The sequence below is a fragment of the Stegostoma tigrinum genome, chromosome 27, assembly GCF_030684315.1.
Source record: "Stegostoma tigrinum isolate sSteTig4 chromosome 27, sSteTig4.hap1, whole genome shotgun sequence".
Classification (NCBI taxonomy): domain Eukaryota; kingdom Metazoa; phylum Chordata; class Chondrichthyes; order Orectolobiformes; family Stegostomatidae; genus Stegostoma; species Stegostoma tigrinum.
Window position 1 is genome coordinate 9,588,186 of NC_081380.1, and position 26,849 is coordinate 9,615,034.

The window sequence follows — 26,849 nt, forward strand, 5'->3', positions numbered from 1 at the left end:
CAATTCCCCTGGTGTGTGTTAACTGTCCATTAAAGTGGGTGTCGCAGAGAAGTAGAGATCACTGTTTTAAACATTAAAACAAATTTTGAACAGAAATTACTCATGGCCTATTTCCAGAACAAAATACCAAACACAACTAATTACTGTTAGATACTGTAGGAGGTTAGGAATATGGTCCTTTCACCTTTAACGGTTCGTGCTAAATTCGGCTCTGGTGGACGGGAAACACGCCTCCTCCCTCTGTTGCTGGGTGGGGTTCCTAAGTGAAATGAATTTGGATAGTCTAAATCCAATTTCAAGTGAAACATATCCAGAGCACATTAAAGGCCTTTAAAATTTAAGATTAATGCAAAGTCCCAGACAGGAAAGTAAGACCAGTAAAAATGATTACTCATTCTGAACCTGCGACAACTCCACACCCTCCTGGTAAAACTGGCTCTTTCCATGGAACGGTACAGATTAACCCCAACACTGGTCATGCACTAGAATTACAGTAGGAACATAAAATCACAAGAACTAACAATATCATGAAAAAAATTATTGTTGGTTGCATTAACAAAAATTCTATATTGAGCAACATGTCCAAATTATACTTTCCTTCAAAGAAAGATATAAATTCTTCAATGAATTAACTTCCACACTTTTGACATTTATGAGAAGCAAGGAAGAATTTCCCTGGCTTCCGGCCTTGGACATTATTATTTATACAAAGGTATCTAGATTCTTACCATCGGTGCGTTTTCCTTTCTTCAATCTATCAGGGAGGTGAGGCTCCACAAGTTCTGGCCTAGTTGATAAGCTTTGCAATTAGTATTGAGCAGTTTAATAAAAAATTAATTACATTTACCACCCCACATTTACCACAGGAAAATAACCAAATAATCGTACTTTTACAATAAAGAGGAGTAGGTTAGGTATTCAGCCTCTTCAGCTTGCTCTATCATTACATAAAATTCATGTTAGATCCAACTGTGGGCTTGACTCAGCCTTCCTGTCGGTCACCTATACCTTAACCTCCTAGATCATTAAAATTCTAACTCGAATACTGAGTGAGCCAAGCTCCACAACTGTCTTGAAGGGTACTTCCTGCTTGCAACGGTTTTACATTCATCCAACCCCTTTAAATGGTCACTCTTTGTTCTCAACTTCCTTAGTTAGAGACTGTAATGGGAAAGAAATGCCATTGTAACTATGATTGGCATAGATCATTGCAGAGAGTTATGAAATATCTCCTTAATATGTCTGCTACTTTCCACCTGTCAAAACATTTTCCCAGTTCAGTTTAATGAATCCTGTCCCAATAAGGGCAGGCAATTAAAAGGATAAGACTCGAAGTCTCAAACACTTTCACATTCAAACCAAATGCGGAATTATATCATGTTATGATCCTGCTGCCAGGGACTTCATTACGCGTTCATTAATTAATCCTGTCACATTTACATTACTAGGTATAAAACAGGCTGTTCCTTGGTTTGCAACAGAACCTATGATCCAATACCCCTGCCTGAATCCACCATTAATTCAGCTTCCACATTAGTTTTGTCAATCTGCTTTGCCCAAAATCACCTACAATTATTTCTCTCTTATTCTCTAAGCCTACAAACTACACCCACAACTGACTTATTAAACTTGTTATTTATCTTTACCCATACTGATCCTACATCTTAATCTTTGAATATTATCTCTCACTAGAGCTGGCTATTGTTTAACAGCTGGCTACTTAAATGGAGAAAGACTGCAGAAAGCCACAGGATAGTGGGAATTGGGTGTCCTCAATCATGAATCACAAAAAGCTTGCATTCAAGTTCAATGGCTAGTAGGGAAGACAAATGCGATGTTGGCCATTATTGCAAAGGGGATGGAGTATAACATTTGACAGGCTTTGCTAAGGAAGAAACACTGGCATTGCAGGCAGTCCAGAGAAGGATCACATGATCGATCCCAGGAATGGAGAGAATCTCTTGTGTGGAGAGATCAAGAAGTTAGGCCTCTACTGACTGTAAATTTAGAAGAATGAAACACTAGATTATTGAAACATACAAAATTCTTAGGGGGCTTGACAAGCTAGATGACATAGGTGGAAGTCCTGACAAAGGGTTCCAGCTCAAAACATTGTCTTTCCTGCTCCTCTGATGCTGTCTGACCTGCTGTGCTTTTCCAGCCTCACACCTATAGACTCTGGCTTCCAGCATCTGCAGTCCTTATTGTCTCCAAGTAGATGAGAAAATTGTTAATCCTGTGGAAGAGTCTAGGACCTGAAGTGCTACTCTCAGAACAAGAGGTCACACATTTAAGACAATGAGGAAGAATTTCTTCTGAGTCTCTAGTGAACATGTGAAATTCTTTAACACAAGGGACTACTAAAAGTGGGTCATTAAGTATATTTAAGGCTGAGATAGACAGATCTTAAGCAGTACAGGAATCAAGATTTATGGAGAAAGGCAGCAATTCAAGAGGAGGAGCATTAGATAAGTGACAGTTCCCACATGTTAAAGTTTTAATTAACAATGCTACACCATCATCTTTTCCTTGCTTTCTGTCCTTCTGAAATATCAAAAGCCTTTGAATACTTAGGCTCTAACCTTGGTACTTACGCCATGCATCTCTGAAATGGTCATCAAGCCACAAAGTCATTTTTCTTTCTGCTATCAATTCATCAGCTTTGTCACAAGTGTGGGACACATTTAGATAAAAAGCCTTTATTCCTGTCATTTTATCATTCTTCCAAACTCTAGCATTTTCTAGTGCACCCTCCAGTTTTATAGTGTCCTTTCCTACCATGTTAGTTATCATTACCCATGCTATTACTCCATTCTACTGCCTTGTCTTTTCTGTTTGGTTTAACACAACTCATGTGATCCTTCACATTACCCCAGTTCAACCGCACTACTTTGTTTCAAGTCCCCTCTCGTTTCTTTGGTTATACCACAGTTAGACATAAAATTGTATCAAACCAAAAGGAAAGTCTTACTTTTTTACAAAAAATTTTACTTTTGCACTTCCTCGAATGATCCTTTCTAGTCTAGGTATTCCAAACCACGTAGGGCTTCTGAACGGAATTCCATCTGGCAGCCCTTCTACATAGAGATGTTGTGGATTGGATTCAAATAATGGATATGGAACCTTCACTGGTTCTGGAAGGTTCAGAGCTTCAGCTGCAGGCAAAAGTAAACCATTATGCCAAAGAGTTCAATAACCAACTTCAAAAATTGGCAGTACAAAATGTCAGAACGCAACTCACCAAATTTTGTATTAAATATTTCCTCAACCTGCTTTCTTAGTTTAGTAATTCTGATATTCCAATCTTCTTTCCCTGGAATAATTTAAAGTGGCACATTAACTTTTTCTCCCTTAAAAACTTGCTTACTGAAGATGATTAGCAATTTCAAAATTACAGAAATGCAGTAGGTGGTACAACATATCACTCTTCATAAAAATACATACTTGGATTTATAATTTAAGACAGCAAACAGCTCATTATGATAGGCATTGTTCATTTACATTGTGTACTATGTGTAAAAGCTAGTCACATTAGAGCATGTTTCACATACAGTATTGCAGCACATGGCGCACTTTAGTATTAAACTGTCATTAGAGTCAATACAACAGATTTGGAACTATTAAACACTACAGAAGTTCATTGTTAGTACTAACAGAAAGTTAGCTACTTTTAAAATGATAAAATCTACTATATTCATACAAATCATCATTAGCAACTGTGGACTCTGTCCGATACTTCCAGAAAATATCTGTACAAGGAAGATCAACATAACAGACAGCAAGTAGTCGTGTACCACATAGTTCATGAATTTTACCTTGCACAATGGAAACAAAACCAATACCTAAACATTTTCTGTATGTATCGAACAAAGCCTCGAAAACGTACAATTCTCATGGTACACAGTCCAAACATTAAGAGAAGTAATATCAGTCTGTCTCAATGTTTCATGGATATTTAACACTATGCAGTGCAGCTATTCTTACTTATTACTGCACACAATCTTCAATAACCTATTATTTCATGCATGTTGATCTAGATTTGTATATTCATGAATTCTAATTATTGGCAACAGGGACTTGTAATGTCCTACAGTTTTCAACAAGATTGAACTTAATGTTGAATTAACCTTTAGACAATTATATGCGTAATGTACTCAACTTCTCGAAGGAGGAATTCAGTTGAAAAAGTGTAATAGGGTAACAGTCATATCACTAGTTCCATTACATTAAAGTGGCAGTCCTTTCCCCAATCCTTGTAGCTTTGCTCAACCTAAGTAGATCACAGATGTTCATATCACATTTATTAATTTCTATTTGGTTCCATTAACATATAACCATCACATCAACTCACAACCAAATGAACATTTTTCAAAATGACATATTCCAATTTTATGCTGCGAAGTACAAACAACAGATTTGAGACATACCTGGTAAGAATATTTTGTTGAAATTACAGTTATATTTTGTTCCAAAACTGAAAAACTAAAGATGTGATTCTTTCAGATATGGAGCATCTGTTCTGATGACTCATCTTTCTCTGGGGGACTTCAAAATTGTTTACCATTTTCCTCAACTGAGGATTCTCTGCTTCAGTGGTGGATAGGACCCTTAAACACATCTGACCCATTCCCTACGATTCTGCCTTCACCTTTTCTCTTCCCTGTCCAATGACAATAAGGTTCCTCTGGTCCTTACTTTCCACCCCACCAGCCTCCACATCCAAATGGCCATCAGCTGACACCTCCAGTGAGGCGCCACCACCGGACACACATCGCCCTCTGTCAGTGCCCTGGTCCACTTCTCCATTCTCAAAATCTCTCAATACCCCCAAGGAGCCTTCTCCTGCAAGTGCAGAAGGCATAATACTTGCCCATTGACCACATCCCTCCTCACTATCCAAGGCCCCAGACACACCTTCCAGCTGGAACAGTGATTTACCTGCACTTCATTCAATCTCCCCACGCTGCCTTCTCTACACTGGCCAGACAACATACAGACCAGGAGACCACTCAGCAAAACATCTACATTCTATCCGTACATAACCCCGATCTTTCAGATGACCGCCACTTCCACTCAGCACCGTATCCCTTGGCTAACGTTTCTCGTTTGTTGCAGTTCTTCAGTGAGACAATACAAGCTGGACAAGCAGCACCTCATATTCTGTCTAGGACAGAACTCAATATCAAGTTTAATAATGTCAAAACCAGGCTCTCTCTTCGGGTCTATTACTAAACCCCTCCTTGCTGAAACTGTCAATGACGAGTTGCTTTCAGCACAGTCAACATATTTTCATCAATTCACAGCCTTCACTGTTACCTTTATAGTCTCTCTCCTTCCCTGGCTTACTATCAACAACTCTTTGTATGCCTAACTTTTCTTCTCTCTCCCCTCCACTTCACTCTTTCTCTCTGTCCCCATCATCAACGTAAATACCACCTTTCTTAGCTGCCTCTAGTTCTAGAGAAGAGTCACTGGGTTTGAAACAATAACCCTGCTTTCCTTCCACCGATGCTGCATGACGTGCTGGGTTTCTCCAGTGACTTCCGTTTGTGTGCCACTGATGTAGTCTGTTTCAAAGATAGTGATTTACTTTTGAAATACTACATCCAATAATTCTGAGGATTATAAAGTTACAATATCATATAAATCAGCTGCAGGATAACTTTCTAAAGCCAAACTGGAATCTAACCAAATCTATCATAGTTACAAAATGATTTGATTGCAGTTTAATTACATTTGATTGGTCAAGTCAGACATAATTCACTGAAGGCAGCCTTTTCATTACCAGATGCGATGGAATGGGAAAAAGAGAGGTTCAATTTCATTAATTTTCTTTTACAAAGTGTTAGTTTTTTACCTCTATTCCTTCTTTATGACAATTATAGATCAAGTTGTTTCATATGATGGAAAACTCGCTAGAGATCAGCAAATTTGGCAGTCTTACAGAACCATGAAGTTCTCTTTTCAGGGTAATTTGTTCTGCGTATAATAGAGCCAAGACCAAGTGGGAAGCTATACTTTGCTCTTGGCTGGAGCCAAACTTGGTACAATCCATTTAAAACCATTTGTTTTTTTAAAAGTGTTCATCTCATTTAAAATTAGATGAGTGGTGCTTGGTCAAATACTTGAAAACTGTCTCCTTCAAAACTTTCTAGTACTGCTACTGTGACTCAAATAATTTTAAAGTTTAAAATTTACGAGCGGCAGACCCAAGGAATACATTTTGAAGCATATATGGTAGTCTGTTCAAATTTGACATGATTATGGTCTGGGGGACTACATAAAAGAAAAGAAAGTAACAGTTAATTAATAAATTAACAAAAATGTTTTATAGGTTATCAGAACTTGAGAGATCATAGACAGGCTATACATCTATCCAACCTTACAGCTACAAAGTTCAGAATAAAATGTAACCATTTGCCAGCTGCGCGTATAACTCAGTGAGGAGGAGCTGGTTCTATTACAGGGATCGTGGTTCTCCTTGCAAAGTCAGACAGGGAGGTTTTTACCAAGCCAGATAACTCTCTTCTTCACATTCTCAGAACAAACAAAATTTTGCATCTCTCTCACTCTGGACAAATTTTAACTTGCGTTGGCATACTAATGACTTTAAAATCAGAGAAATTGTAATTATTTAGTAGTGAGCAGCTTGTCACAGGTCTCCCATAATATTCAGAGACTTAAAGAAATAAAGTTTATTTTAATTATACACTTTTCGCTCAGAAAAAGAAATCTTATTTCTACACTGTATAGGAAAGGGGTGCTACTATCACTTAAGTTTGCTGGTGAGAACAGGCCATCGGCCCTGGGAAGATTTTCATGAGCATGAATTCATCAAGAAAGTATCAACATAAGTTTGTCTTGATGTTCAATCCATCAAACAGAAGCTCCATTGGCAAGTAAATATTAATAACTCAGATTTCTGATGTAATTTTTAAAACATCTTGGGAAAGGGAGAGAATCTCGTGCAGATGTTAAATCACAAGCGAGGGAAAATAAAAGTTTGAGGAATCCAGTTAGGCTAAGTCAGAAGGTTCAATGTTCATGTTAACTGAAAATAGAAATTGAAGTGACCTACAACTTGATAACATGATATTCTGGAGGTTGAGAGAGTCCGGAAAAGGTCTGTTAAATCCAAAGAGATAACGTGCAAAAGGAAAATCTGAACAATTCAGGGTATTGCAGAGAATAACGGAACTGCATCAAAAATGCCTGACTTTATAATTATAATAGGTTAGGCAAGAACATGATTGTTACCTGATACTTTTCAATATAAATTACACACACAGCTGCTGAGACAGTGTCTTCCTTTGCCTGTTTACTATTGAGAACTCCTCTGGAGTGCAGTTTTCTAGCACCACCCCACTGACATTTGTGCAGAGTGTCAGGAGTGAGGAGCAATCATTGTCCACTCTGCACAAATTTGCAAGACACTCAAACTCTTCAATTCAGCATACAAGGAACTGAGCAAGTCAAAGGGCTATGAAAACAAAACTCTTATGCAGTCAACCAAATATTCCACCTCCCATACATTGAGACACATTTTGGAATATATTGAGCACTTTCCAGACCTTGGGAACTACTTCTCTCAAATGCCTATCATTGGTCAGAAGATGCAATACTGTAAAGGCTAACAGCTGATCCAGACAATACCAGCAATTGTTTAACAAATGTCTACATATCTACCCAACTCAACAACACAGCATTTGATGTCACCACATATACGCACAAAGACCTGGACAGCACATAAGCGAAGTGCAAGAGAAAAAGTCCATCAAGAATATCTCTATCACATCCTCCAATAGTACAGTTAAACATCTGAACAAATGCTGCCGCTCTTCCAGATGTCATCCTCAAGCATTCAGACATAACATCCTGCAAAACAAACACTGGTGGACTGGACTGAATGTCCTGACAGCTGCCAAACATCTTCAATGCCAGGTCCTGGTTTCGTAACTTAAATAACCTACATTCCACAAGAGCTCAAAGAAAATGCCTCAAAGCACAGAATCCTACCTCTCACAGAATCACTTAAGTATTGGTCATTAATGACTGCGTGGAACTTGTTAACATCTGAGTGATTACGACATGTCCATTAAACTTTAAGATACAACGCCATCAGTTCAAGAGTCAACCTGGTCCAATATGAGAAGACCCACAGCAGAAACTTACAATGGAGTAGACATCATCCTCAAGTTGAAGGACAGCCAATGATTATAATTTGGAAGTTGTGAATAAGTTTATAGAAGTACCCAAGGGGCTGTTTTGGAGCAGTGGTAGTTTTCCTACCTCTAGACTAAGAGGCCTGAGTTTAAGTCTACATACAATTACATCTCTGAACAAGTTGAGTTGATTAGACAATACTCATTGAGGTTAAGCAAAATAAAAGCAAGTGAAACAGAATTAATGTATTAGTTCAGAGTCCTAATATGTCTTCAACAGATCTCATGTCTCCAAAACGTCATTTTGGCTGGAGATGTTAAATCGGTTTCTCTCCACAGATGCTTTCTGGCCTACTTCATATTTCCAGCATTATTTCATTTCAGATTTCCAGAATTAGCAATATTTTCATTATTTTGTTTAAAATAAGAGATGCAAGATGGATTCAGTAAGGCACAGAAGTGGGCCATTCAGCCAGTCCAATCATTCAATGCAGTCATTACTCAACTGACAATTCACACCTACACTTTTCTGCTGTTTTCCTACACCAGCAATTCCCTTACTGATTAAAAACCTTTGTCAGTCTTGAATATTCTTAATGGCCTAGCCTCTAAAGCCCGTTGTGATAAACAATTTACCAGATTCACCAGTTGCAGAGGAAATTCCTCCTCACCTGTGTTAAATGGTTGGCCCTATTTTGAGATTATATCCCTAGACACTCAAGAGAAACAATGACTCTCCGTTTACCCTATCAAACACCACCGACCCCCGCCCTAAGTATCCTAGGTGTACCAATAAGATGTTCCTTCATTCTTCTCAACTCCAATGAGCAGAAACCAAACCTATGCAACCTCTCCTCATGAAAATCCCTCCATTTCCAGGATCAACTTGGCAATTCTTAAACAGATGAGACCATCAACAGCTTCCAAAGCTAGCGCATTTTTCTTAGATAAACGTAATGGAAAATGCTCACCTATTCTGTAGTCTGACTAGTATCTTTTATAGTTTAGGCAGGGCCAATAGTCCATTTGCCTTCCCAATTACCTGCTGAATTTCTTTCAGTGTCATTGGGTCAAATGTATCTACATCAACTAGACTGCAGCAATTCAAGGCAGCAGCTTACACCACCTTATCAAAGGCAACCAGGGATCGCTCAGCCAGTGATGCCCACATTCCATAAGTGAAAGCATGAAGGAAGTTAAAATTCCTTTCTGCTGCAGTTTTCTGTAGTCTTTCTCCTTTAAACACTTTTCAGTTCTTCTGTTCATCCTGTCCAGAAGTGAACACCCTCATATTTTCCCACAATATGTTCCAAATACCAAGTTTTCACCCACTCTCTCACTGACTTGTCTATACCCCTCTGTAGGCTCCGTCAGCCACATTGCTCGCCATCCCACTTATATTTGTTATCTGTACAACTTGGTAGTAGCACATTCACTTCTCCCATCCAAGTTATTAACATATTACAAATAACTGCGGCCCTAACACTGATCCCTTTAACAGTCCACTAATTACAGGTTGCCAATTTGAAAATGCTCCTCTGTATCCCAACTATACGTCAATTTAACTACATGTTTAATATTTTGCAAAATATTAAAGTAAATTTCTTAACAAAATTCTGGCTCTTAATTGCTCAAACGTGAATTCCCCATAGAAAATCCATTAGCAGCTGAGTTTTAATATTTCCACATTATGAATGTACAAAAATGCAGCAAAGTTGAACTGATATTTACAATTACCTATAAAGTATTTAGGTGTGGGTCCATTAAATAGGACTATTTCAAATACTTTTGCTCTGGAAAAATTAATTCATGGCTAGGCTGCCACCAATTTTTAAAAATAGAGCTATTTATATTTAAATATCCATATTTTTACAGAAAGGCTTAGAACATTAGGTGGTTTTGGAAAGTTAAACTGATGCACAAGAAATACAGCAAGTGTGTTCAAAAGTACCACCTATAAACCTGGAAAGAAAAGATAAGACAGCTATTGATAATTGGCAGCAGACAGACATACTCCAGAAAAAACTGCAAGCAACAAAATGATATTCATTACAGCAAATTACCTGATTTATAAAGCAGGAAGTCTTATTTAAAAGACAACTGTTGCAATTAACAAAGCTTACCAGTGATCAAGGATAGAAAGGTTTACTTGCTAAATAGTTGTATAATCGTGGCATTGAAGATCATCCACCTAGTCTCATACTATACAGCACAACATTGGAGTCATGATTCAGACAGAACTCCTGACAAAGCTAATTGATGCTGCTAAAAATGGAAGTTTGTTGGGCTTGTGTTCAACCTCAATCTGATTAATATAGCTCTTTTAATACTGAATATTACAATGTAGCACTGAACTGTAACACAGAAAGTGTAACCATAATTAATTACTGCAACTGTCCAGTAACATGCATCTGGAAGCTATTTAGTTACTTGGATACCCCAGACAAGTCAAAACTTGGTAAGTAGTTCAGCTTTCCAGGTGACAGATTGAAAACAGAATTTTAAAAATAGGCAACACCGAGTCCTGGTTACACAAATCCCCAAGCAATTTGCCCATATATATTGGAGGAGGGTAGAAGCATCCCTGAAACATCTGGGTATACACATAACATATTGGGATTCTAACAAGTTCCCTAAAACTGTCTCCCACCCCCAATCATCAGCCATTATACTAAGTTATACAACTCCTAAGTTATTGCCTTTTTGGTAAATTTTATATTGGTGTGGCTGTTCAGTCATAAATTTGACATTGGTTTCTCCCCTTGCATTGGTATTCTTGAAAATTACCCTGATGCGGAGAAGATGGAAAGCTTTGGAAAAAACCTGTTGTTTATAGTAATACTCAAATTCTTGCTGCCAAACAGCTATATAAGGATTCATCCTAACTTGAGAAACACTTCAAGCTTTCGGAAGAAACATTGATTTAATTCGAACACTGTTTTCTGTACTATGCTGAAATACAAACAATGCTCGAGGAGCCCAATTTCTGAATCCAACATGTAACAGGACAAGTGAGTTAAGCTTTTGGCCACGCCAAAATTACTGAACTTACTTTAGATATAATAAAACTTGCAAACCACTTTCCATTTTATATTATGCCATGTTGTACAAGTGCTATTATAAACTACAGGTTAAAGAAATTTTTTTACTTCAACTCAGAAGTTAGTTTCTTTCTGAGGAAATAGCTATAAGAGGCAGAGTCATCCACAAACTAGTTGTGCTTTATATCAATATAGTTAACAGCCTCCATGAGATGCTAAGAAAGGCAAATGTTATCCCATCTGTTAGTTGTCGGAATATGAAATAAGTATATGGAAAAGTCTTACTGCAATTAAAATCAGAAACCAAATCTACCCTGCTGCAGAGGGCAACAACTGAATGACTGGCTTAAAAAACACAAATCTTTATCAGAAGCTTGTAACAAGTGATATTGAGCTGAGGTTAAGTACGTTTCAAAAACTAAAATGGATAATGAACTTGCATGTTGGTTTTAGCTTTAGTGCAGCTACATTTCATTCCATGACAAGGCCTTACAGATTCCAACCTATGTTAACTTTAGACACTGATTCTTCTTCCTGAGGAATGAATATGGATATTATGCAAAACTTGTGCGGCTTACAAAAATACATGCACTAAGTCCATTTCATGTATGTTTATTTTATTAGAAACAGACTGATACCACATGCTGTTGAGTTCTTCAGTTTGTTTTACTAAACACTCCTTTAGGTGTGACAATCATTAGTTAAGCACTACTAAAGCAAAATTATAATGCACTGCCTTTCTAGTTGCACCAGAAAAAGTATGACAAGGTTCAGATAATGACATTTGTGTGCTGAAACATGAAAGTGCCATTGATTAAAAACAGTGCGTGGTACCTGCAGCATCAGCAAAAGATGGCATCAGTCTGTCCCTAAAATGATCAGTGTTAGGGCCAGAACCTGCATAAATCAGAAAGTACAATGCAGTAAGGAAAATACAAAAATAAAGCCATACGTATAGCCTGAAGATACAGATGAATCAGCATGGAATATAAAGCCAAGAGAGCCACAACAGTGTTTCTGGGCCATTTCAAATGTCAACATGAAGGATTTTCAATTGCAAATGCATACAATGGTATACCTGAAGCTAGAGAGGAAACCAATGACCTTTTTCACAACACAGCTTCTCCTAAACTTGCCTCTGTTGCTACCAGAGAGACTGATTCTTAATAACCTAATTACAATTTAAAAATAAATTTCTACAAAGCCTAAAACAATACATTTTTGAAAAAATCTTCTTTCATAAAATTTGAGAGAAGAAACAAATGTCAACAGAAGTGCAGAAAGTTGACAGAATGAAATTAAGAAACATTTTAAGCACAGCTCCATTGAACTGTTGAAAAAAAATGGTTCATTATGGGCAAACATTTTTACCAACATGAAATAATTGGTAAAATAGCTCAAAATCAATTTTCCATTAAAGGACAGACTGAGAAAAGAATTAAATATAGACACATTTGTGTTACTCCAAGTATATATATTAAATTTACATTAACAAAACATTTTGGGTCAGAACCTTTGTAGTTCTAATTTACCAGTTTTGATATCCAGTAAAGCAGTATGCTTTATCTAAACTACCTTTACTAAAATGCAGTACATTGCTTCAGTAATTTGTACAGCATTATACTTTAATTTGCAAATATTCACAAGTTTACAATTATCATTCCTAAGAATTTAAAGACAGACCATACGCTTTAGAAATTTAGCATGTTTTATTCTGGAATTTAAACTAACTTCACAATGAAAGCTAGATTGAATCATGGAAATGAATAGCATGGCTGGAAACAAGTGAGGGAACAACAGAGAAACAGTCTGAATATACTCAGGATTTGCCTTTACAAATTTCCATTCATACTGTGGTCAAAAACATCAAAAAAAAAATCAACAGCCCAGTGAAAATAGTAAACTACAAGTTACTCACCAGTGCTCCCCACCCCTAAAAAAAATTCTTGCACACTTGACCGATTCACATTTCCAGGTAAGGTACAAAGATCATGACATTCCAATGTGCTTTACTTATATTTCACTGAATGTCCCCTCTGTTAACACAGACTTTGCACAATCTAATAGCAAATGTAATAAAAAGCTCTCAGCCACAATTGCTCATTCAATTCAATTTTCATGCCAATGTACGTTAGATATAAGGGAAAAAAGAGAAAAAATAATGTGAACACAGAACATAGAACTGTACAGCACAGAACAGGCCCTTCAGCCCACAATGTTGTGCCGACCATTGATCCTCATGTATGCACCCTCAAATTTCTGTGACCATATGCATGTCCAGCAGTCTCTTAAATGACCCCAATGACCTTGCTTCCACAACTGCTGCTGGCAACGCATTCCATGCTCTCACAACTCTCTGTGTAAAGAACCTGCCTCTGACATCCCCTCTATACTTTCCACCAACCAGCTTAAAACTATGACCCCTCGTGCTAGCCATTTCTGCCCTGGGAAATAGTCTCTGGCTATCAACTCTATCTATGCCTCTCATTATCTTGTATACCTCAATTAGGTCCCCTCTCCTCCTCCTTTTCTCCAATGAAAAGAGACCGAGCTCAGTCAACCTCTCTTCATAAGATAAGCCCTCCAGTCCAGGCAGCATCCTGGTAAACCTCCTCTGAACCCTCTCCAAAGCATCCACATCTTTCCTATAATAGGGCGATCGGAAAGAGTACCGAAGCAATTTACAAGAATGGTTCCAGGGATGAGAAACTTCAGTCATGAGGACAGACTGGAGAAGTTGTGACTATGCTCCTTGAAGAGAAGACAGAGGGGAGATTTGATACAGCTTCAAATCATAAGTGGGTTGGATAAAGTAGATAAGGAGAAGCTGCTCCTATTATAAAAAGGAAAAAGAATGAGAAAGTGATGTTCAAATACAGCAAGGGTGATGCAAGAAAAAGAACATTTTCACACAGTCAGCAGTTGAGAGTATAGGACGTCATGCTTGGAAATAAGTTGGAAGCAGATTCGATTGAGGAATTCAAGATGGTACCAGATGAATTTTTGGATTGGAGCGTGCAGGGCGTGGGAAACGTGCAAGTTTGGAAGTGGTCACAGAACTTGTGCAGGTACAATGGCCAAGTGGTCTCCTTATGCACTACCAATTCTGGCATTCTGTGAAAATATTCAGATGCACACGCAACCCCACTCTCACTCCACAGATGCTCTTACCTGCCTCAATCGTCTAAAATAGTGAAGTGCTCCTAATTGATCACACAACCTAATTAAACATTATGAAACATTAACAACAAATCAAGACTGCGCCAAAAAGCTGGAACTGAATCTGGATTTCCTCAAAAGCCTAAGTTCAGGCAAACTCATGGTCCACTAGTCCAGAAAATAAGGCCAATGGTTGAGAAATCAGTGTATTAACTTAAATAGTACTAAGATAAAAATCTACACAGTTTCAACAGGTAGATTTACATTGCCACATGCACATTTCCAAAAAAGTTGTAAAATAACATCTGTATACTTCATGTATTAACATTGAGAAATCAGGTGGACTTAGTACCGTAAAGATCAGAATACGGTTCAATAACCAGAATTCAGCCGAGTTGGGAACCAATGAATTTATATCTTAAGATGTTCCTTTGATGTAGTCAAAAGGTAAGAAAGATTGGAAGGAACAAAAAACAAAGAATCAACGGACTTGAACTAATATCGTATTTTTCAGAGCCACATGATGTCTCAAGAATGTTCCACAACATACTGAAATACCACTGAAGTATAGCCACTGCTGTTTGGACGTGGAAAGGTAATTTGCACCTTCAATGAAACAGCAACAGATCACTTAAACATGCAAATTTGTCAGTTTAAATGCAGGCATGATACAAAATATAAAAAATTAGAACAGATTACTATACTCATTTTGGTTCTCCAACTCTGTTGGCTTATTAGTGGTCTTCAGTTTGACATCATGAATATTTAAAACTTAGCAACATACATTGACAAACTTAAGTTACCTAGAAGACAACTGTAAAACCAGTGCTGGATAAACTGAAATTTTTGATCCATGACAGGATAGTACTAAAGCAGAGCACGAAAGATATAACATTCAGCGCAATAAAAAGATATCACACAGTTGATATGTAAATAAAACTCATTATTTCTTTTCCTCTTGTCAATTACTACTTAATTCACTTACTATGTTTAGAAAAAAGAAGAAATAATGAAATAGAACCCCATTTGATTCCAGCAGGCATCTCATACCAAAATCTAAGGAACAAGTAATACACTGGCTCTTTTAAAACTCCATGAAAGGGTAGACAGAATGCAGAGACAAAATATTTGATATTAAAGGTGTCTCTGCACATTGGCTGTGTGAAAGTTAATCAACTGAAGTTGGAACTGAATACAATACCTGTTAACTTACCACAAATTACCAACGGACATGGCTAATGACAGATGTCAAAAAGATAGACAACATGCGTACTATCACTTGACAAAAAGTAGTGATTAACCGCCCTCTCAAATATCTACACTGATATATCTTGTACCAAGACAGCTTTGGGGCAGGAGGGGGTATTCTTACCTGTCAGGTTTAATCTCTGTACATTGGATTCACTTTGCTCATTAACCAGAAGATCTGATCTGGGAGAAAAATGTGATTATATTAGACTAAATAAAACTCTGAACCAAGTTACTAAAGAAATGGAAACTGGATTTCAGTTTCAACCAATAGATTAAACTCAAATCTAAAATTTTCTATTAACTATTCCTTTTTTTAAAAAATTCTAATGACACTCTACTCTAACCTTTAAAGTTACAACATCAAAATGGTTTACTCAGAGTATGTACTACACAATGAGTGTTATGCTGTGCAATAATCAGCTTCCCAAAAAAATGAGTTGAGTGATCAAGACTTAGAAATCGTAACATTAACAAAGTTATTTAAATTTTAATTAAGTAGTCAACACACCTGCAGCAAGTTGGGATGAGCACGCGGCACAAGCAACATAAACATTTCTTGAGACAGGGTGCACTTTGAAGCATAAATCTCCTACTGGACAGTTTACACATTTAGGGGTAGTAAGTGCTCCAAAATGACTAATTAAAAATGGCCATCCACTGTGAAGCACATTTAACGGAATGCAGCACTTGCCTGAAGCTGACACTTCACTATTTTTATTGGAATAAGGAAGGTGTGATCCAAATTGTGCTGCTTTGACAGAACTTTCAAAAAAAATTAAGTTCAATCAACACAAAGTCTAAAGTTCAGTAATTCCATCTCAAAAGTGCTACAATTGAAAAAAAACCTAAACCAACCTTTTAATAACAAACTTAACCCGATCACTTGCTTGTAGGATCTTCTCTAGCCTAGGAATACCATACCAAGAAGGGCTTCTGAATGGAATGTTGTCAGGTAAGCCCTCGACATAGAGCTCTTTAGGGTGCGATTCAAATTTGCGATACGGCACAATCATTGCTTGTGTTTGTCCCATGGCTTCAGCTGTGAGCAAGGGAAACATCAGAATTCCAGTAAATCAATAACTCGCACTAGTCACAGCCTGCCAACTCAAAGTGACCCATTTATTCCTATCCTGTCCATTAAACAACTCTGACTCATACCAGTATATTCCTCTGAACCCCCTGCACTCTAAATTTTGTTTACTAACTTCATGTGGTACTTTATCAAAAGCTTTCTGGAATGTAAGTAGATTGGTCCTCTGGTACCTGTTCAGCTAATTACATCCTGCGAGGGAAAGAAACTCTAGCGGGTGAATTATATGCAATTTTCCCCTTTACAATTCAGTGTTGATCTTCTAATTCTACCATTATTTCCTAAGTTCTTGTTATCAGGTCTTTTATTATACGGATGAGCATTTTCACTCTGGCTGATGAAAGGCTAACAGAGCTGCAGTTTCAGATTACACTTGTCATCTTTCAATTTGCAGAAACCAAACCAGAGTCTAAAGAATGCTGAAAGATGACCACCAATTAATCCATTATTTCTGAAACCACATTTTTCAATATTCTAGGCTGCAGATCATCAGGACCAAAGAACTTATCTACTTTAAGTCCCATTATTTTTTCTGGTGCTTTTTAAAAATGTAAAATTAAAATTTTGCAATGTCTCATTTACACAATCCCTAGACTTGCCATGAGGTTTTTAGCGATTTTTTCGATGAGAAGGGACACAAAGTATTTGTTTAGTATCTCTACCATTTCCTTATTCCCCACCAAATTATCCTGAGTCCAACTGCAAAGGGCCCACATTTGTTTTGTTACTCAGTTCCTTTTTATGTAACCATTAAAAAAAAATTGAGTGTAGTAGTTTAAATGTTTCACACTAGTTTATAGCCATTTCCCTCATTATTCTTTTGGTCATCGATTTTAGAATTTTAAAATCTTCCAAATCCTCAGGCACTTTTCAAGCAACTTTATCGACCTCTTCATTCAATTGAATACAATCCTTGATTTGTTTTGTTACCCAAAGTTGGAACACATTCTTTACTGGGATTTTGTACGCAATAAAAATGTATTTTTTGTTTAAATGTTATCATTACCTGCCTACAGAGTTACCTTTCAACAGTTTCCCAACCTGTCAAAGCTAATTTGCCTTCATACCTTTAGTTTCCTTTGTTTAGATTCAAGACTGTAGTTTTGATTGAACTAAATTTCAAACACAGGAGAAAATTCTGCAATATTCTGATCATTCTTTCTTAAAAGTTCCTTTACAAGATTATTGATCATGCTTTTTCATTGCACAATACAAGATTTAAATTAAAAATTCATGAAGGACTTCAAATGATCATTATTTAATGCAGCAATTTATGCTATTTCATAACTAATTTTTTGAAAAGCCAAATAAAGAAAGCAGGGCAGTCGTTCTATGAAATTCCTCAGAACCAGTAGAAAGATGTAAAGTTGTTCCTTTTTCCAAACTTTGAACATCAGGATCAACACATGTATCAAGTGAGCAACTTAACTTTGTAAAGATGAACAAATACTTTCATGACAGCATAGACTAAAGCTCAACAAAAACTTATAAAAAAGAAAAAATACCATATTTCTTGCTGAAAAGTTCTTCAACCATTCTCCTTAGTTTAGTGATTCGGGTATTCCATTCTTCTTTTGCTGGAAAATGAAAATATTTTGAACTCTCGAAACATATGTAATCCTATTGGTGAATAATTTCCAAGGTTAGTCTCTCAGTAAAATGGAATACCAGGGAGCGCAAATCTTAAACAAGCACACCACGTATTCTGGGAAGATGTTGAAGTCTAAGAAGACTTGGAATATTGAACAGAATACTACAAAGGAAATCAGGTTTACAGCTGCATTGAGAGCACAGAAAGCTGGTCTTGTTCTGATTTAAGTACCCAAATCCAACAGTCTTAGTTTAAATAAGTAGAAAATGATTCTAGTGGCAGAACTCTTAACTAAAGACAAAGATTAATAACAACTGGAAAAAGAACCAGATATTAGATTTTAAAAATTGATATTTTTAAGATGGATAAATACTGGAGGGAAAAATATTTACAAGGTGGGGGGGGTACTAATTGGTCACTTATTTCAGAGATCTGGGAATGATACATAAATGGATTTCTTCTGGGCTACATTAATCAACAGGTCAAAAACGTAATCTAAAAGAAAACTTTTGAAACCAGAGCACAGGGGCAGAACCAAGGGGCAGAAGATCCAGTCATAGACGGGGCCGGCAATGTTGCTGCGCGTGGTAACTGGTAGAGGTTCTTAGGTACGTTTGTAGTGAAAAGGAGATGGTCATTAACATAGCCTGACGTTTGTTAGTCAGCAGTCATTGAAAGAGCTGCAGGATTGTGTGTGGGTAGAAAGCGGACAACGGGATAAATGTTCTGATTGATTGAACAGGTTCAGTAGGACAGAAGGCTGAAAAGGGAGTTGATTGATTTATTGTCATGTGGCGAATCACAGTGAAAAGCTTTGTTTAGGAGCAGTACAGGCAGATCATAGTAAGCAAGGTTGGGCAGATCAAAAGACAGAGTTATACAAGTTACATTAGACAGGGTTAGGAAAGCTGAACATTTGCAAGATCATCATTATTTGAGGCTAGAGTGCCCATTTAACAGTCTAATAATGGCCAAGAAGAAGCTGGTCCTGAATCTGCTTGTTTAGGCATCTTTATCTTCTGCCTGACAGAAGAGGTTGTAGGAGATCATTACTAGGGCGTGATAGGTCTTTGATTGTGTTGGCAGCCTTTCCACAGCGGCGAGCAGTGTAAATGGAAGGGTGGCTTCCGTGATGATGATCTGGGCTGTGCATACCACCTTCTGCAGGGACAGCAGTTGACATGTCAGGTCATTATGCAACTGGGCAGTATGCTTTCAATTGTGTATCTGGAGAAGTTGGTAAAGGTCCTTTTAGACATACCAAATTTCCTGCACTGCCCGAGGAAGAGGCATTGTCGTACCTTCTAGACCATCACATCAACATGGCACGTCCAGGACAGATTGTCAGTTATCGCCACTCTGAGGAACTTGATGATGTCCACCCTTTCAACCTCATTTCCGTTGATGTAGATGGGGGCATGTTCTCCTCCTTTCTTTCTGACGTCAGCGATCAGTTCTTTAGCTTTGCCGGCGTTAAGAGGTTGCTCTCATTCCACAATGTCACCAAGCTCTCTATCACCCTCCTGAACTGACTCATTGCTGTTAGATATCCATCCCACTGTAGTAGCATCAGCAGCAAACTTGCAAATAGCATTCATTCAGAATGTGGCAAGACAGTCATGGGTGTGCAGGGAGTACTGAAGAGAGCGAAGGATGCATTCCTTGGAGAAGATGCTATTATCTAACCTCACTGATTGCAATCTGAGAGTCAGAAAGCGGAGGTCAGAGACGAGGCCAAGGTCATGGAGTTTTGAAATCAGACTGGAGGGGATAATGGTGTTGAAGGCAGAGCTGTAGTCAATGAGCAGGAGTCTGATCTAGGTGTCTTTGTTGTCTACATGTTCCAGAGATGAGCTAGGGATATGGCATCCGCTGTAGACTTGGTTACATCAGTTGGCAAATTGAGGGGATTATGGTTGGAGTTGATTGAGCCGTGACCAGCCTCTTGAAGCACTTCATGACTACTGAGGTCAGAGCCACTGGGCAGTAGTCATTAAGGCACACCGCGTGTGCTTTCTTAGGTACACGAATGATATTGGTCTTCTTGAAGCAGGTGGGGACTTCAGCTTGTAGGAGGAAGAGTCTACAAAGGGAGGCAATGGTCTAGTGGTACTATTGCTAGACTATTACTCCAGAAACTCAGCTTATATTCTGGGACCCAGGTTCAAATCCTGTTCCATCAGATGGAATTAAGAATCTACTAATGACCACAAAGCCATTTACGATTGTTGCAAAAATCCTTCTGGATCACCAAACATCTTCCGGAAATGAAATCTGCTGTCCTCTCCTGGTCTGGTCTACGTGTGACTCCAAATCCACAGCAATGTGGATGACACTTAACTGCCCTCTGAAATGGTCTAGCAAGCCACTCAGGCTGTCTCAATTGTTACAAATTCTCCAAGAATTGAAAATGAATGGACAGCTGGCATCAACCAGAAACAGCCCTGTTGACTCTGCAAAGTCCTCCTTACAAACATCTAGGGCCTCGTGCTAAAATTGGTAAAACTGTCTCAGACTAATCAAGCAACACAACCTGACAGTCATACTCACAGTAAATGCCCTAGACACTACCATTACTATCCCTGGTTACGTCCTGACCTGGGGACGTGGCAGCACAGTGGATTATAGTCAAGGGGGAGATGCCCTGGCAGTCCTCAACACTGGCTCCATACGCTATAAAACCTATGCTTCAGGTTAAACACAGGCAAGGAAGCCTGCTGATTACCAGATACCATTGCCATCTCTTGATATAATATTCTATCTTGAACAATACTTGGAGGAAGTGCTGAGGGGGTCAAGAGTGTAAAATGCACTCTGGGGTGGGACTTCAATGTTTACCTACTGGCTTGGCAGCAGTACTACTGATTGAGCTGTTGGCGTCCTAAAGGGCATAGCTGCAAAATGGGATCTGCAGCATGGGGCGAGGGAAACATGGAGGAAAAACAGTCTTGACCTCAGTTACCAATCTGCCAACTCAGGTGCATCTATCCATGACAGCATCGGTAAGAGTGACCACTCAGTGGAGGAGGCGACTCCACAAATATCCACAATCCTCAATGATGAGGAAGTCCAACATGTCAGTGCAAAAGATGAGGCTTAAGTATTCAGCTCGAAATGCAGATTGGATTATCTATGTCACCCTCCTCCAGTGATCCCAGCATGACAGGTACTAGTTCAACCAATTCAATTCACTCCACATGATATCAAGAAACGGTAGGCAGCAGTGGATACTGCTAAGCTATGGGGCTTAACATTCTGGCAATAGCTCCAAAGACATGTGCTCCTCTAGCCAAGCTGTTCCAGCACAGCTTGACTTATCTAAAAAACAACATGGAAAATTAATCAGGTATGTTCTGATTCATGACTGATTACCTCCCCATCAGTCTGTTCATGATCATCAGTAAAGTGATAGAAGTTGTTATCAACAGTGCTATGAAGCAGTACATGCTCAGCAATAACCTACTGACACCCAGTTTGGGTTTTACCAGGGCCGCTCACTTCCTAACCTCATTACCGCCTTGGTCCAAACGCTAGCAAAACAGCTGAATTCTAGAGGGGAGGTATAAGATACAGCCCTTGACATCAAGGCCACATTCGGTCCAGTGTAGCAGCAAGGAGAACCCTTGCAGAACTGGAATCAATGAATATCGAGGTTGACTCTCCATTGGTTGGAGTTATACGTGGCACTTATGAAGATGGTTATGGTTATTGGATGTCAGTTATCGCACCTCCAGAACATCTTTGCAGGAGATCCTGCTTCAATGGCGTTCCCTCCACCATAAGATTAGAAGTGGGGATGTTCACTGACAATTGCACAATATTCAGCACCATTTGCAATTTCTGGTATACTGAAGCAGTCCTTGTTCAAATACAACAAGGATCTGAACAATAATCGAGGCTTGGGATGACGAGGAGCAAGTAACATGTGCACCACACAAATGCCAGACAATGACCATTTCCAAGAAGAGATAACGTAACTACTGACCCTTGAAATTCATTGAATGGTGTTACCATCCCCCACGATCAACATCTATATGCATTAACTTCCTCCAACACTGACATTAAATAGCACTGTAGTACTTTCAAGATGCACTGCAGAAATTCAGTCTTAGACCTTCCAAACCCATGACTACTTCCATCTAGAAGAACATGGGCAGTGAATACATGGGAACACCACCCTCTGCAAATTTGCCTCTAAGCCACTTACTGTCCTGATCTGCACATATATTGCTGTTCCTTCACTGCGGTTGGGTCAAAATCTTGGAATTCACTTCCTAAAGGCATTATGGGTCGATCTACAGCACGTGGACTGCGGGAGTTCAAGGCGGCAGCTCACCTGCAGGTTAAGGGCAACTAGGGTTGTGTAATAAATACTGGCCAGTCAACAAATCCAACATTCCATGGGTAAATTTTTAAAAAATGGATAATTCCATCTGCACATCTTCAGCAGGTGGTGGAAACAACTTCTGCAGGTGAAGTGTGTGTTTAGGAAGAAAGGAATGAGGAGTTAAAACGTCTCCAGAGGGTAAATAACTGATAAAGTTCTAGAAAATCAAATTTTTAAAAAACTCCACCTAGTTCTTGAAGATAAAAGATGTCAGGAGCTGATGTTCAACACCAACAATATCAGCTGCCACCAATTATCTGCACTATCTTTATCGGTTTTAGTTTCAAGTGCTTACCTCCTGGGACAGTTTTGTCTGGAGCTGTTTCTTCCTGCTCAGTTGCTAACAGTTCTGGTCTAGTAGAAGGACAAAAATATAAACAAAATTGATTTCCAACACACTTGTAAAAGTATCTTTCGTTAAGTGCATGATACCGGCAACAGTTGATGATTAAGTAATTGAGGAATCTCAGTAATTTGTTCTACAAGAACATTCGGACTGACCATCAATAATGACCGGACTAGATGGCATCTTTACAATTACTTCAGCGGAAAAGTGAATTCCTTTAAAAACAGTTTAATATGCTAGAAATTTGTTAATTGTGTTTTGAAACAAACATGTGCATGGAAAACAAATATTTAGTTTAACAAATTACCATGAACATACAAATAAAAACTCAAGTGGAGCTAAGGAACACAATGACAGAAGGTCAAGACTACAAATTTCCACACACGGAGCTGCCAACTTGAATTCCGCCACTATCAAAACAAGGGCACCAAATAAACCATTCTGTAATTTATCTCCTCTGACACAGGAAAGGAGCTTCTCCCAAGATTACTGTATCAATTCTGGAAACTGATGAGATTGAAGGCCGATTAATTCCCAAAGCCTAATAATCTATGTCCCTGAGTACTTAAGTGCTCATAGAAACAGGAGTCATCTTCCAAGACCCTTTAGACTCTGGATCAGTTTCTGCAGATTGGAACGTAGTTAATGTAACTCCACAATTTAGAAAAGGAGATCAAGAGAAAACAGGGACATAGATCAGCAAGTCTGATGCCAGCTGTGGATAACATGCTAGAATCCATGATCAAGGATTTGATAGCAAAACATTTAGAAACAATGGTAGGTTCAAACACAGTCAACATGGACTTTAGAAAGAGAAATCTTGCCGAACAAATCTACCAAGGGGTGCCAGTGATGTGGTTTCTGTGGGCTTTCAGAAGGCTTCCAAAAAAGTCCCACGTAAGACATTAAAGTGTAAAAGTAAAATGAATGGCAGTGTGTATTGTGGTTAGAAAACTGGCTGGCAGACAGGAAACAGGAATAAATGGGCTTTTTTTCTGAATGGCAGGCACTAACGAGAGGGGTACCGCAGGGATCGGTATTAGGACCCCAGTTATTCACATTAGTGATTTGTATAAGGGAACTAAGTGTAATATCACAAAACTTGCAGATGACACAAAGCTAGATAGAAGGGAATATGTGAAGAGGATGCAGAGATGTTGGAGTAAAAATTGGACAGGTTGAGCAAGTGGGCAAATGCTTGGCAGACGCAGTGTAATGTGGAAAGATAAGGTTATCCACATTGGCAGCAAAAAATAGGAGGTCTCATTTGAATGGAGTAAATTGAGAGATGGGAAATGTTTAAATGAGACTTGGATGTCCCTGTACACTAATTGTTGAAAGGAAGCAAGCAGGTGCAGCAGGCTGCGGAGACAGCAACCTGCATGCCGGCCTTCAAAACAACAGGATTTGCATACAGGAACAGGGTGCCTTGCTGCAATTATACAGAGTATCGTTGAGGCCACGTGTGAAATGTTGTGTGCAATTCTGGCCTCTTTATCCAACAAAGGATGCTCTTGCTACATGAAGAATAGCGAAAGTTCAGCAGTGGAATGGCAGGGTTTGTGTGTGAGGGGAAATGTATTTGGCTAGAATTGCACTCACTGGAGGGCGAAAGCGAGGGCACAGGGGCAAGACCGTGTTGATCCGACAGTGGTGATGTCGACAGGACTTGACAGGTTAGAAGCAGGAAGTGAGTTTGTGGAATTCACAATCGGAGAGTGTGGTTAAGTCCAAAACATTACGTATTCTCAAGGAGGAGGTAGATGCAAGGAATATAGTGAGAGGGGAGGATTAGAGTACTGAGTTTGATGACCAACCATGACCATAAATGAATAACAAAGCAAGCTACTCCAGTTCCTACTATTCTGAAGGGAAAAAAATACATTTGCTACTTTTTGTACCTACATATTTATTATATATTTTATACACACAATATATTCCTAAATACCTGAATTCAAAATTGCGACAACTAATTAACTTTCTTTTACTGATGGATCAGTGCTTTAAATCCCATTAAATTTAATTTAAAATTGCAGTAAAGCAATCAAATTAATTGACTTCCACTTGATGCACACTGCAGTCTAACCTGGAAGTCAAACATTAGTCAGTGCTAAATATGCAACATCACAAGTAAGACACAGAAATATTAGAATGGAGCCATAGCTGAAACTTGATCAAACATTTCCTTGAAAGGAAAGGAGTATGACATACACATTAGCTGTTCTTTGTCCTGTATTTCACATTTTGGACAGCAAGCAAAAAAAATGGCAAATCCCTTCTCATGAGGATATCATGGCCAGCATAGAGTTACCAAAAACAAGACCCACTTTAGATGCTAGATCGGTCCATTTGCTGCAAGTCTGCAGGTACAAACCAGTAAGCATTATCTACTAACCCTTGTAAACAAGATTATTATTAGAACTTCAACAAGTCGAAATTCGTCTATCAGATGGCGATAACAAAATATATACAAGCACAAACTCCAAAATCTTTTGTTCAATTTTCATTTTCTAAATCCAAATGAAATTTTTGACATTATGGAGATATCACCATAACAAAATTAGATCTCTTCCTTCACATTTAACCACAAAATCATACTGTCAACCCCGCAGCCGACAATGAACTTACTCAAAAGCAGAGTTTTAATAATTTCATAACAGAGATTATAGCTTGGAGTCATTGAAATTTAGCAGTCACCTCTGGGATTTTTAACCTCAATTAATGATGCCACTGGGTCGCAAGTTGTTTTTATCATTAACAAACCTTGATCATATACTACTACTTAAATGAAAATTCCAAGTCAAGTGCCACAACTCATCTTGCTGCTTTTCACTTAAGAACCAAGACTCGTTTTACTGTACAGATGTCACACGACAGATCCAAAGACCACAATAGGAAAACAAAAAAACCTACAGCACAGGAACAGGCACTTCGGCCCTCTGAGCCTGCGCCGATCAAGATCCTCTGTCTAACCTGTCATCTATTTTCTAATGGTCTGTGTCCATTTGTTCCCTGCCCATCCATGTACCTGTCCAAATATATCTTAAAGGACGCTAACGTGTCTGCGTCTACCACCTCCGCTGGCAACGCGTTCCAGGCGCCCACCACCCTCTGTGTAAAGAACTTTCCACACATATCTCCCTTAAACTTTCCTCCTCTCACTTTGAACTCATGACTCCTAGTAATTGAGTCCCCCAGTCTGGGAAAAAGCTTTTTGCTATCCACCCTGTCTATACCCCTCATGATTTTGTAGTCCTCAATCAGGTCCCCCCTCAATCTCCATCTTTCTAATGAAAATAATCCTAATCTATTCAACCTCTCTTCATAGCTAGCACCCTCCATACCAGGCAACATCCTGGTGAACCTCTTCTGCACCCTCTCCAAAGCATCCACATCCTTTTGGTAATGTGGCAACCAGAAACTTTAGAAGATCCAACACACTACACTTGTGTCCCGATTTATGCATTAAAAACGACTAAAAGCCAAGACCGTCAAAATGGGTAATTAATTGGAACATTTATTGGATTCTTGGAAGATTAACCGAAATGAAAACATACTTTTTTATAACGAATTTTATCCGATCTTTTGCTAGGAGGATCCTCTCCAACCTTGGAATGCCATAAGTGGATGGCCGTCTAAATGGAATGCCTTCAGGTAAACCATCAACACAAAGGTCTTCAGAGTTGGACTGAAAGAGTGGATATGGGATCACAACTGGTCCAGTAGCGAGAGTGGCTTGGGCTAAAAGTTTACAGAGTAATGTTAGCTCTAGGTGATATATTTACTGATTTACAATGGCTCCATACAATATCTTCTAATTCC

The 26,849-nt window shown here is 38.6% G+C and overlaps 1 protein-coding gene across 13 annotated transcripts in view; it reads right to left on the bottom strand.

Moving 5' to 3' along the window:
- Nucleotides 1–26,849, bottom strand: part of LOC125464498 (general transcription factor II-I-like) — a 224,658-nt gene that overhangs the window by 110,860 nt on the left and 86,949 nt on the right. For 11 of the 13 annotated variants that reach the window (XM_048556894.2, XM_048556896.2, XM_048556898.2 and 8 more), the window contains 10 exons: nt 26,585–26,768; nt 22,977–23,035; nt 18,209–18,280; nt 16,469–16,652; nt 15,735–15,793; nt 12,038–12,100; nt 3,242–3,313; nt 2,972–3,155; nt 729–787; nt 185–259 (listed from right to left, as the gene is read on the bottom strand). In XM_048556894.2, coding sequence (XP_048412851.1) covers nt 185–259; nt 729–787; nt 2,972–3,155; nt 3,242–3,313; nt 12,038–12,100; nt 15,735–15,793; nt 16,469–16,652; nt 18,209–18,280; nt 22,977–23,035; nt 26,585–26,768 — 1,011 coding nt within the window. The remainder of the gene's footprint in view (nt 1–184; nt 260–728; nt 788–2,971; nt 3,156–3,241; nt 3,314–12,037; nt 12,101–15,734; nt 15,794–16,468; nt 16,653–18,208; nt 18,281–22,976; nt 23,036–26,584; nt 26,769–26,849) is intronic. The other 2 variants (XM_048556895.2, XM_048556897.2) reach the window with 2 other exon arrangements.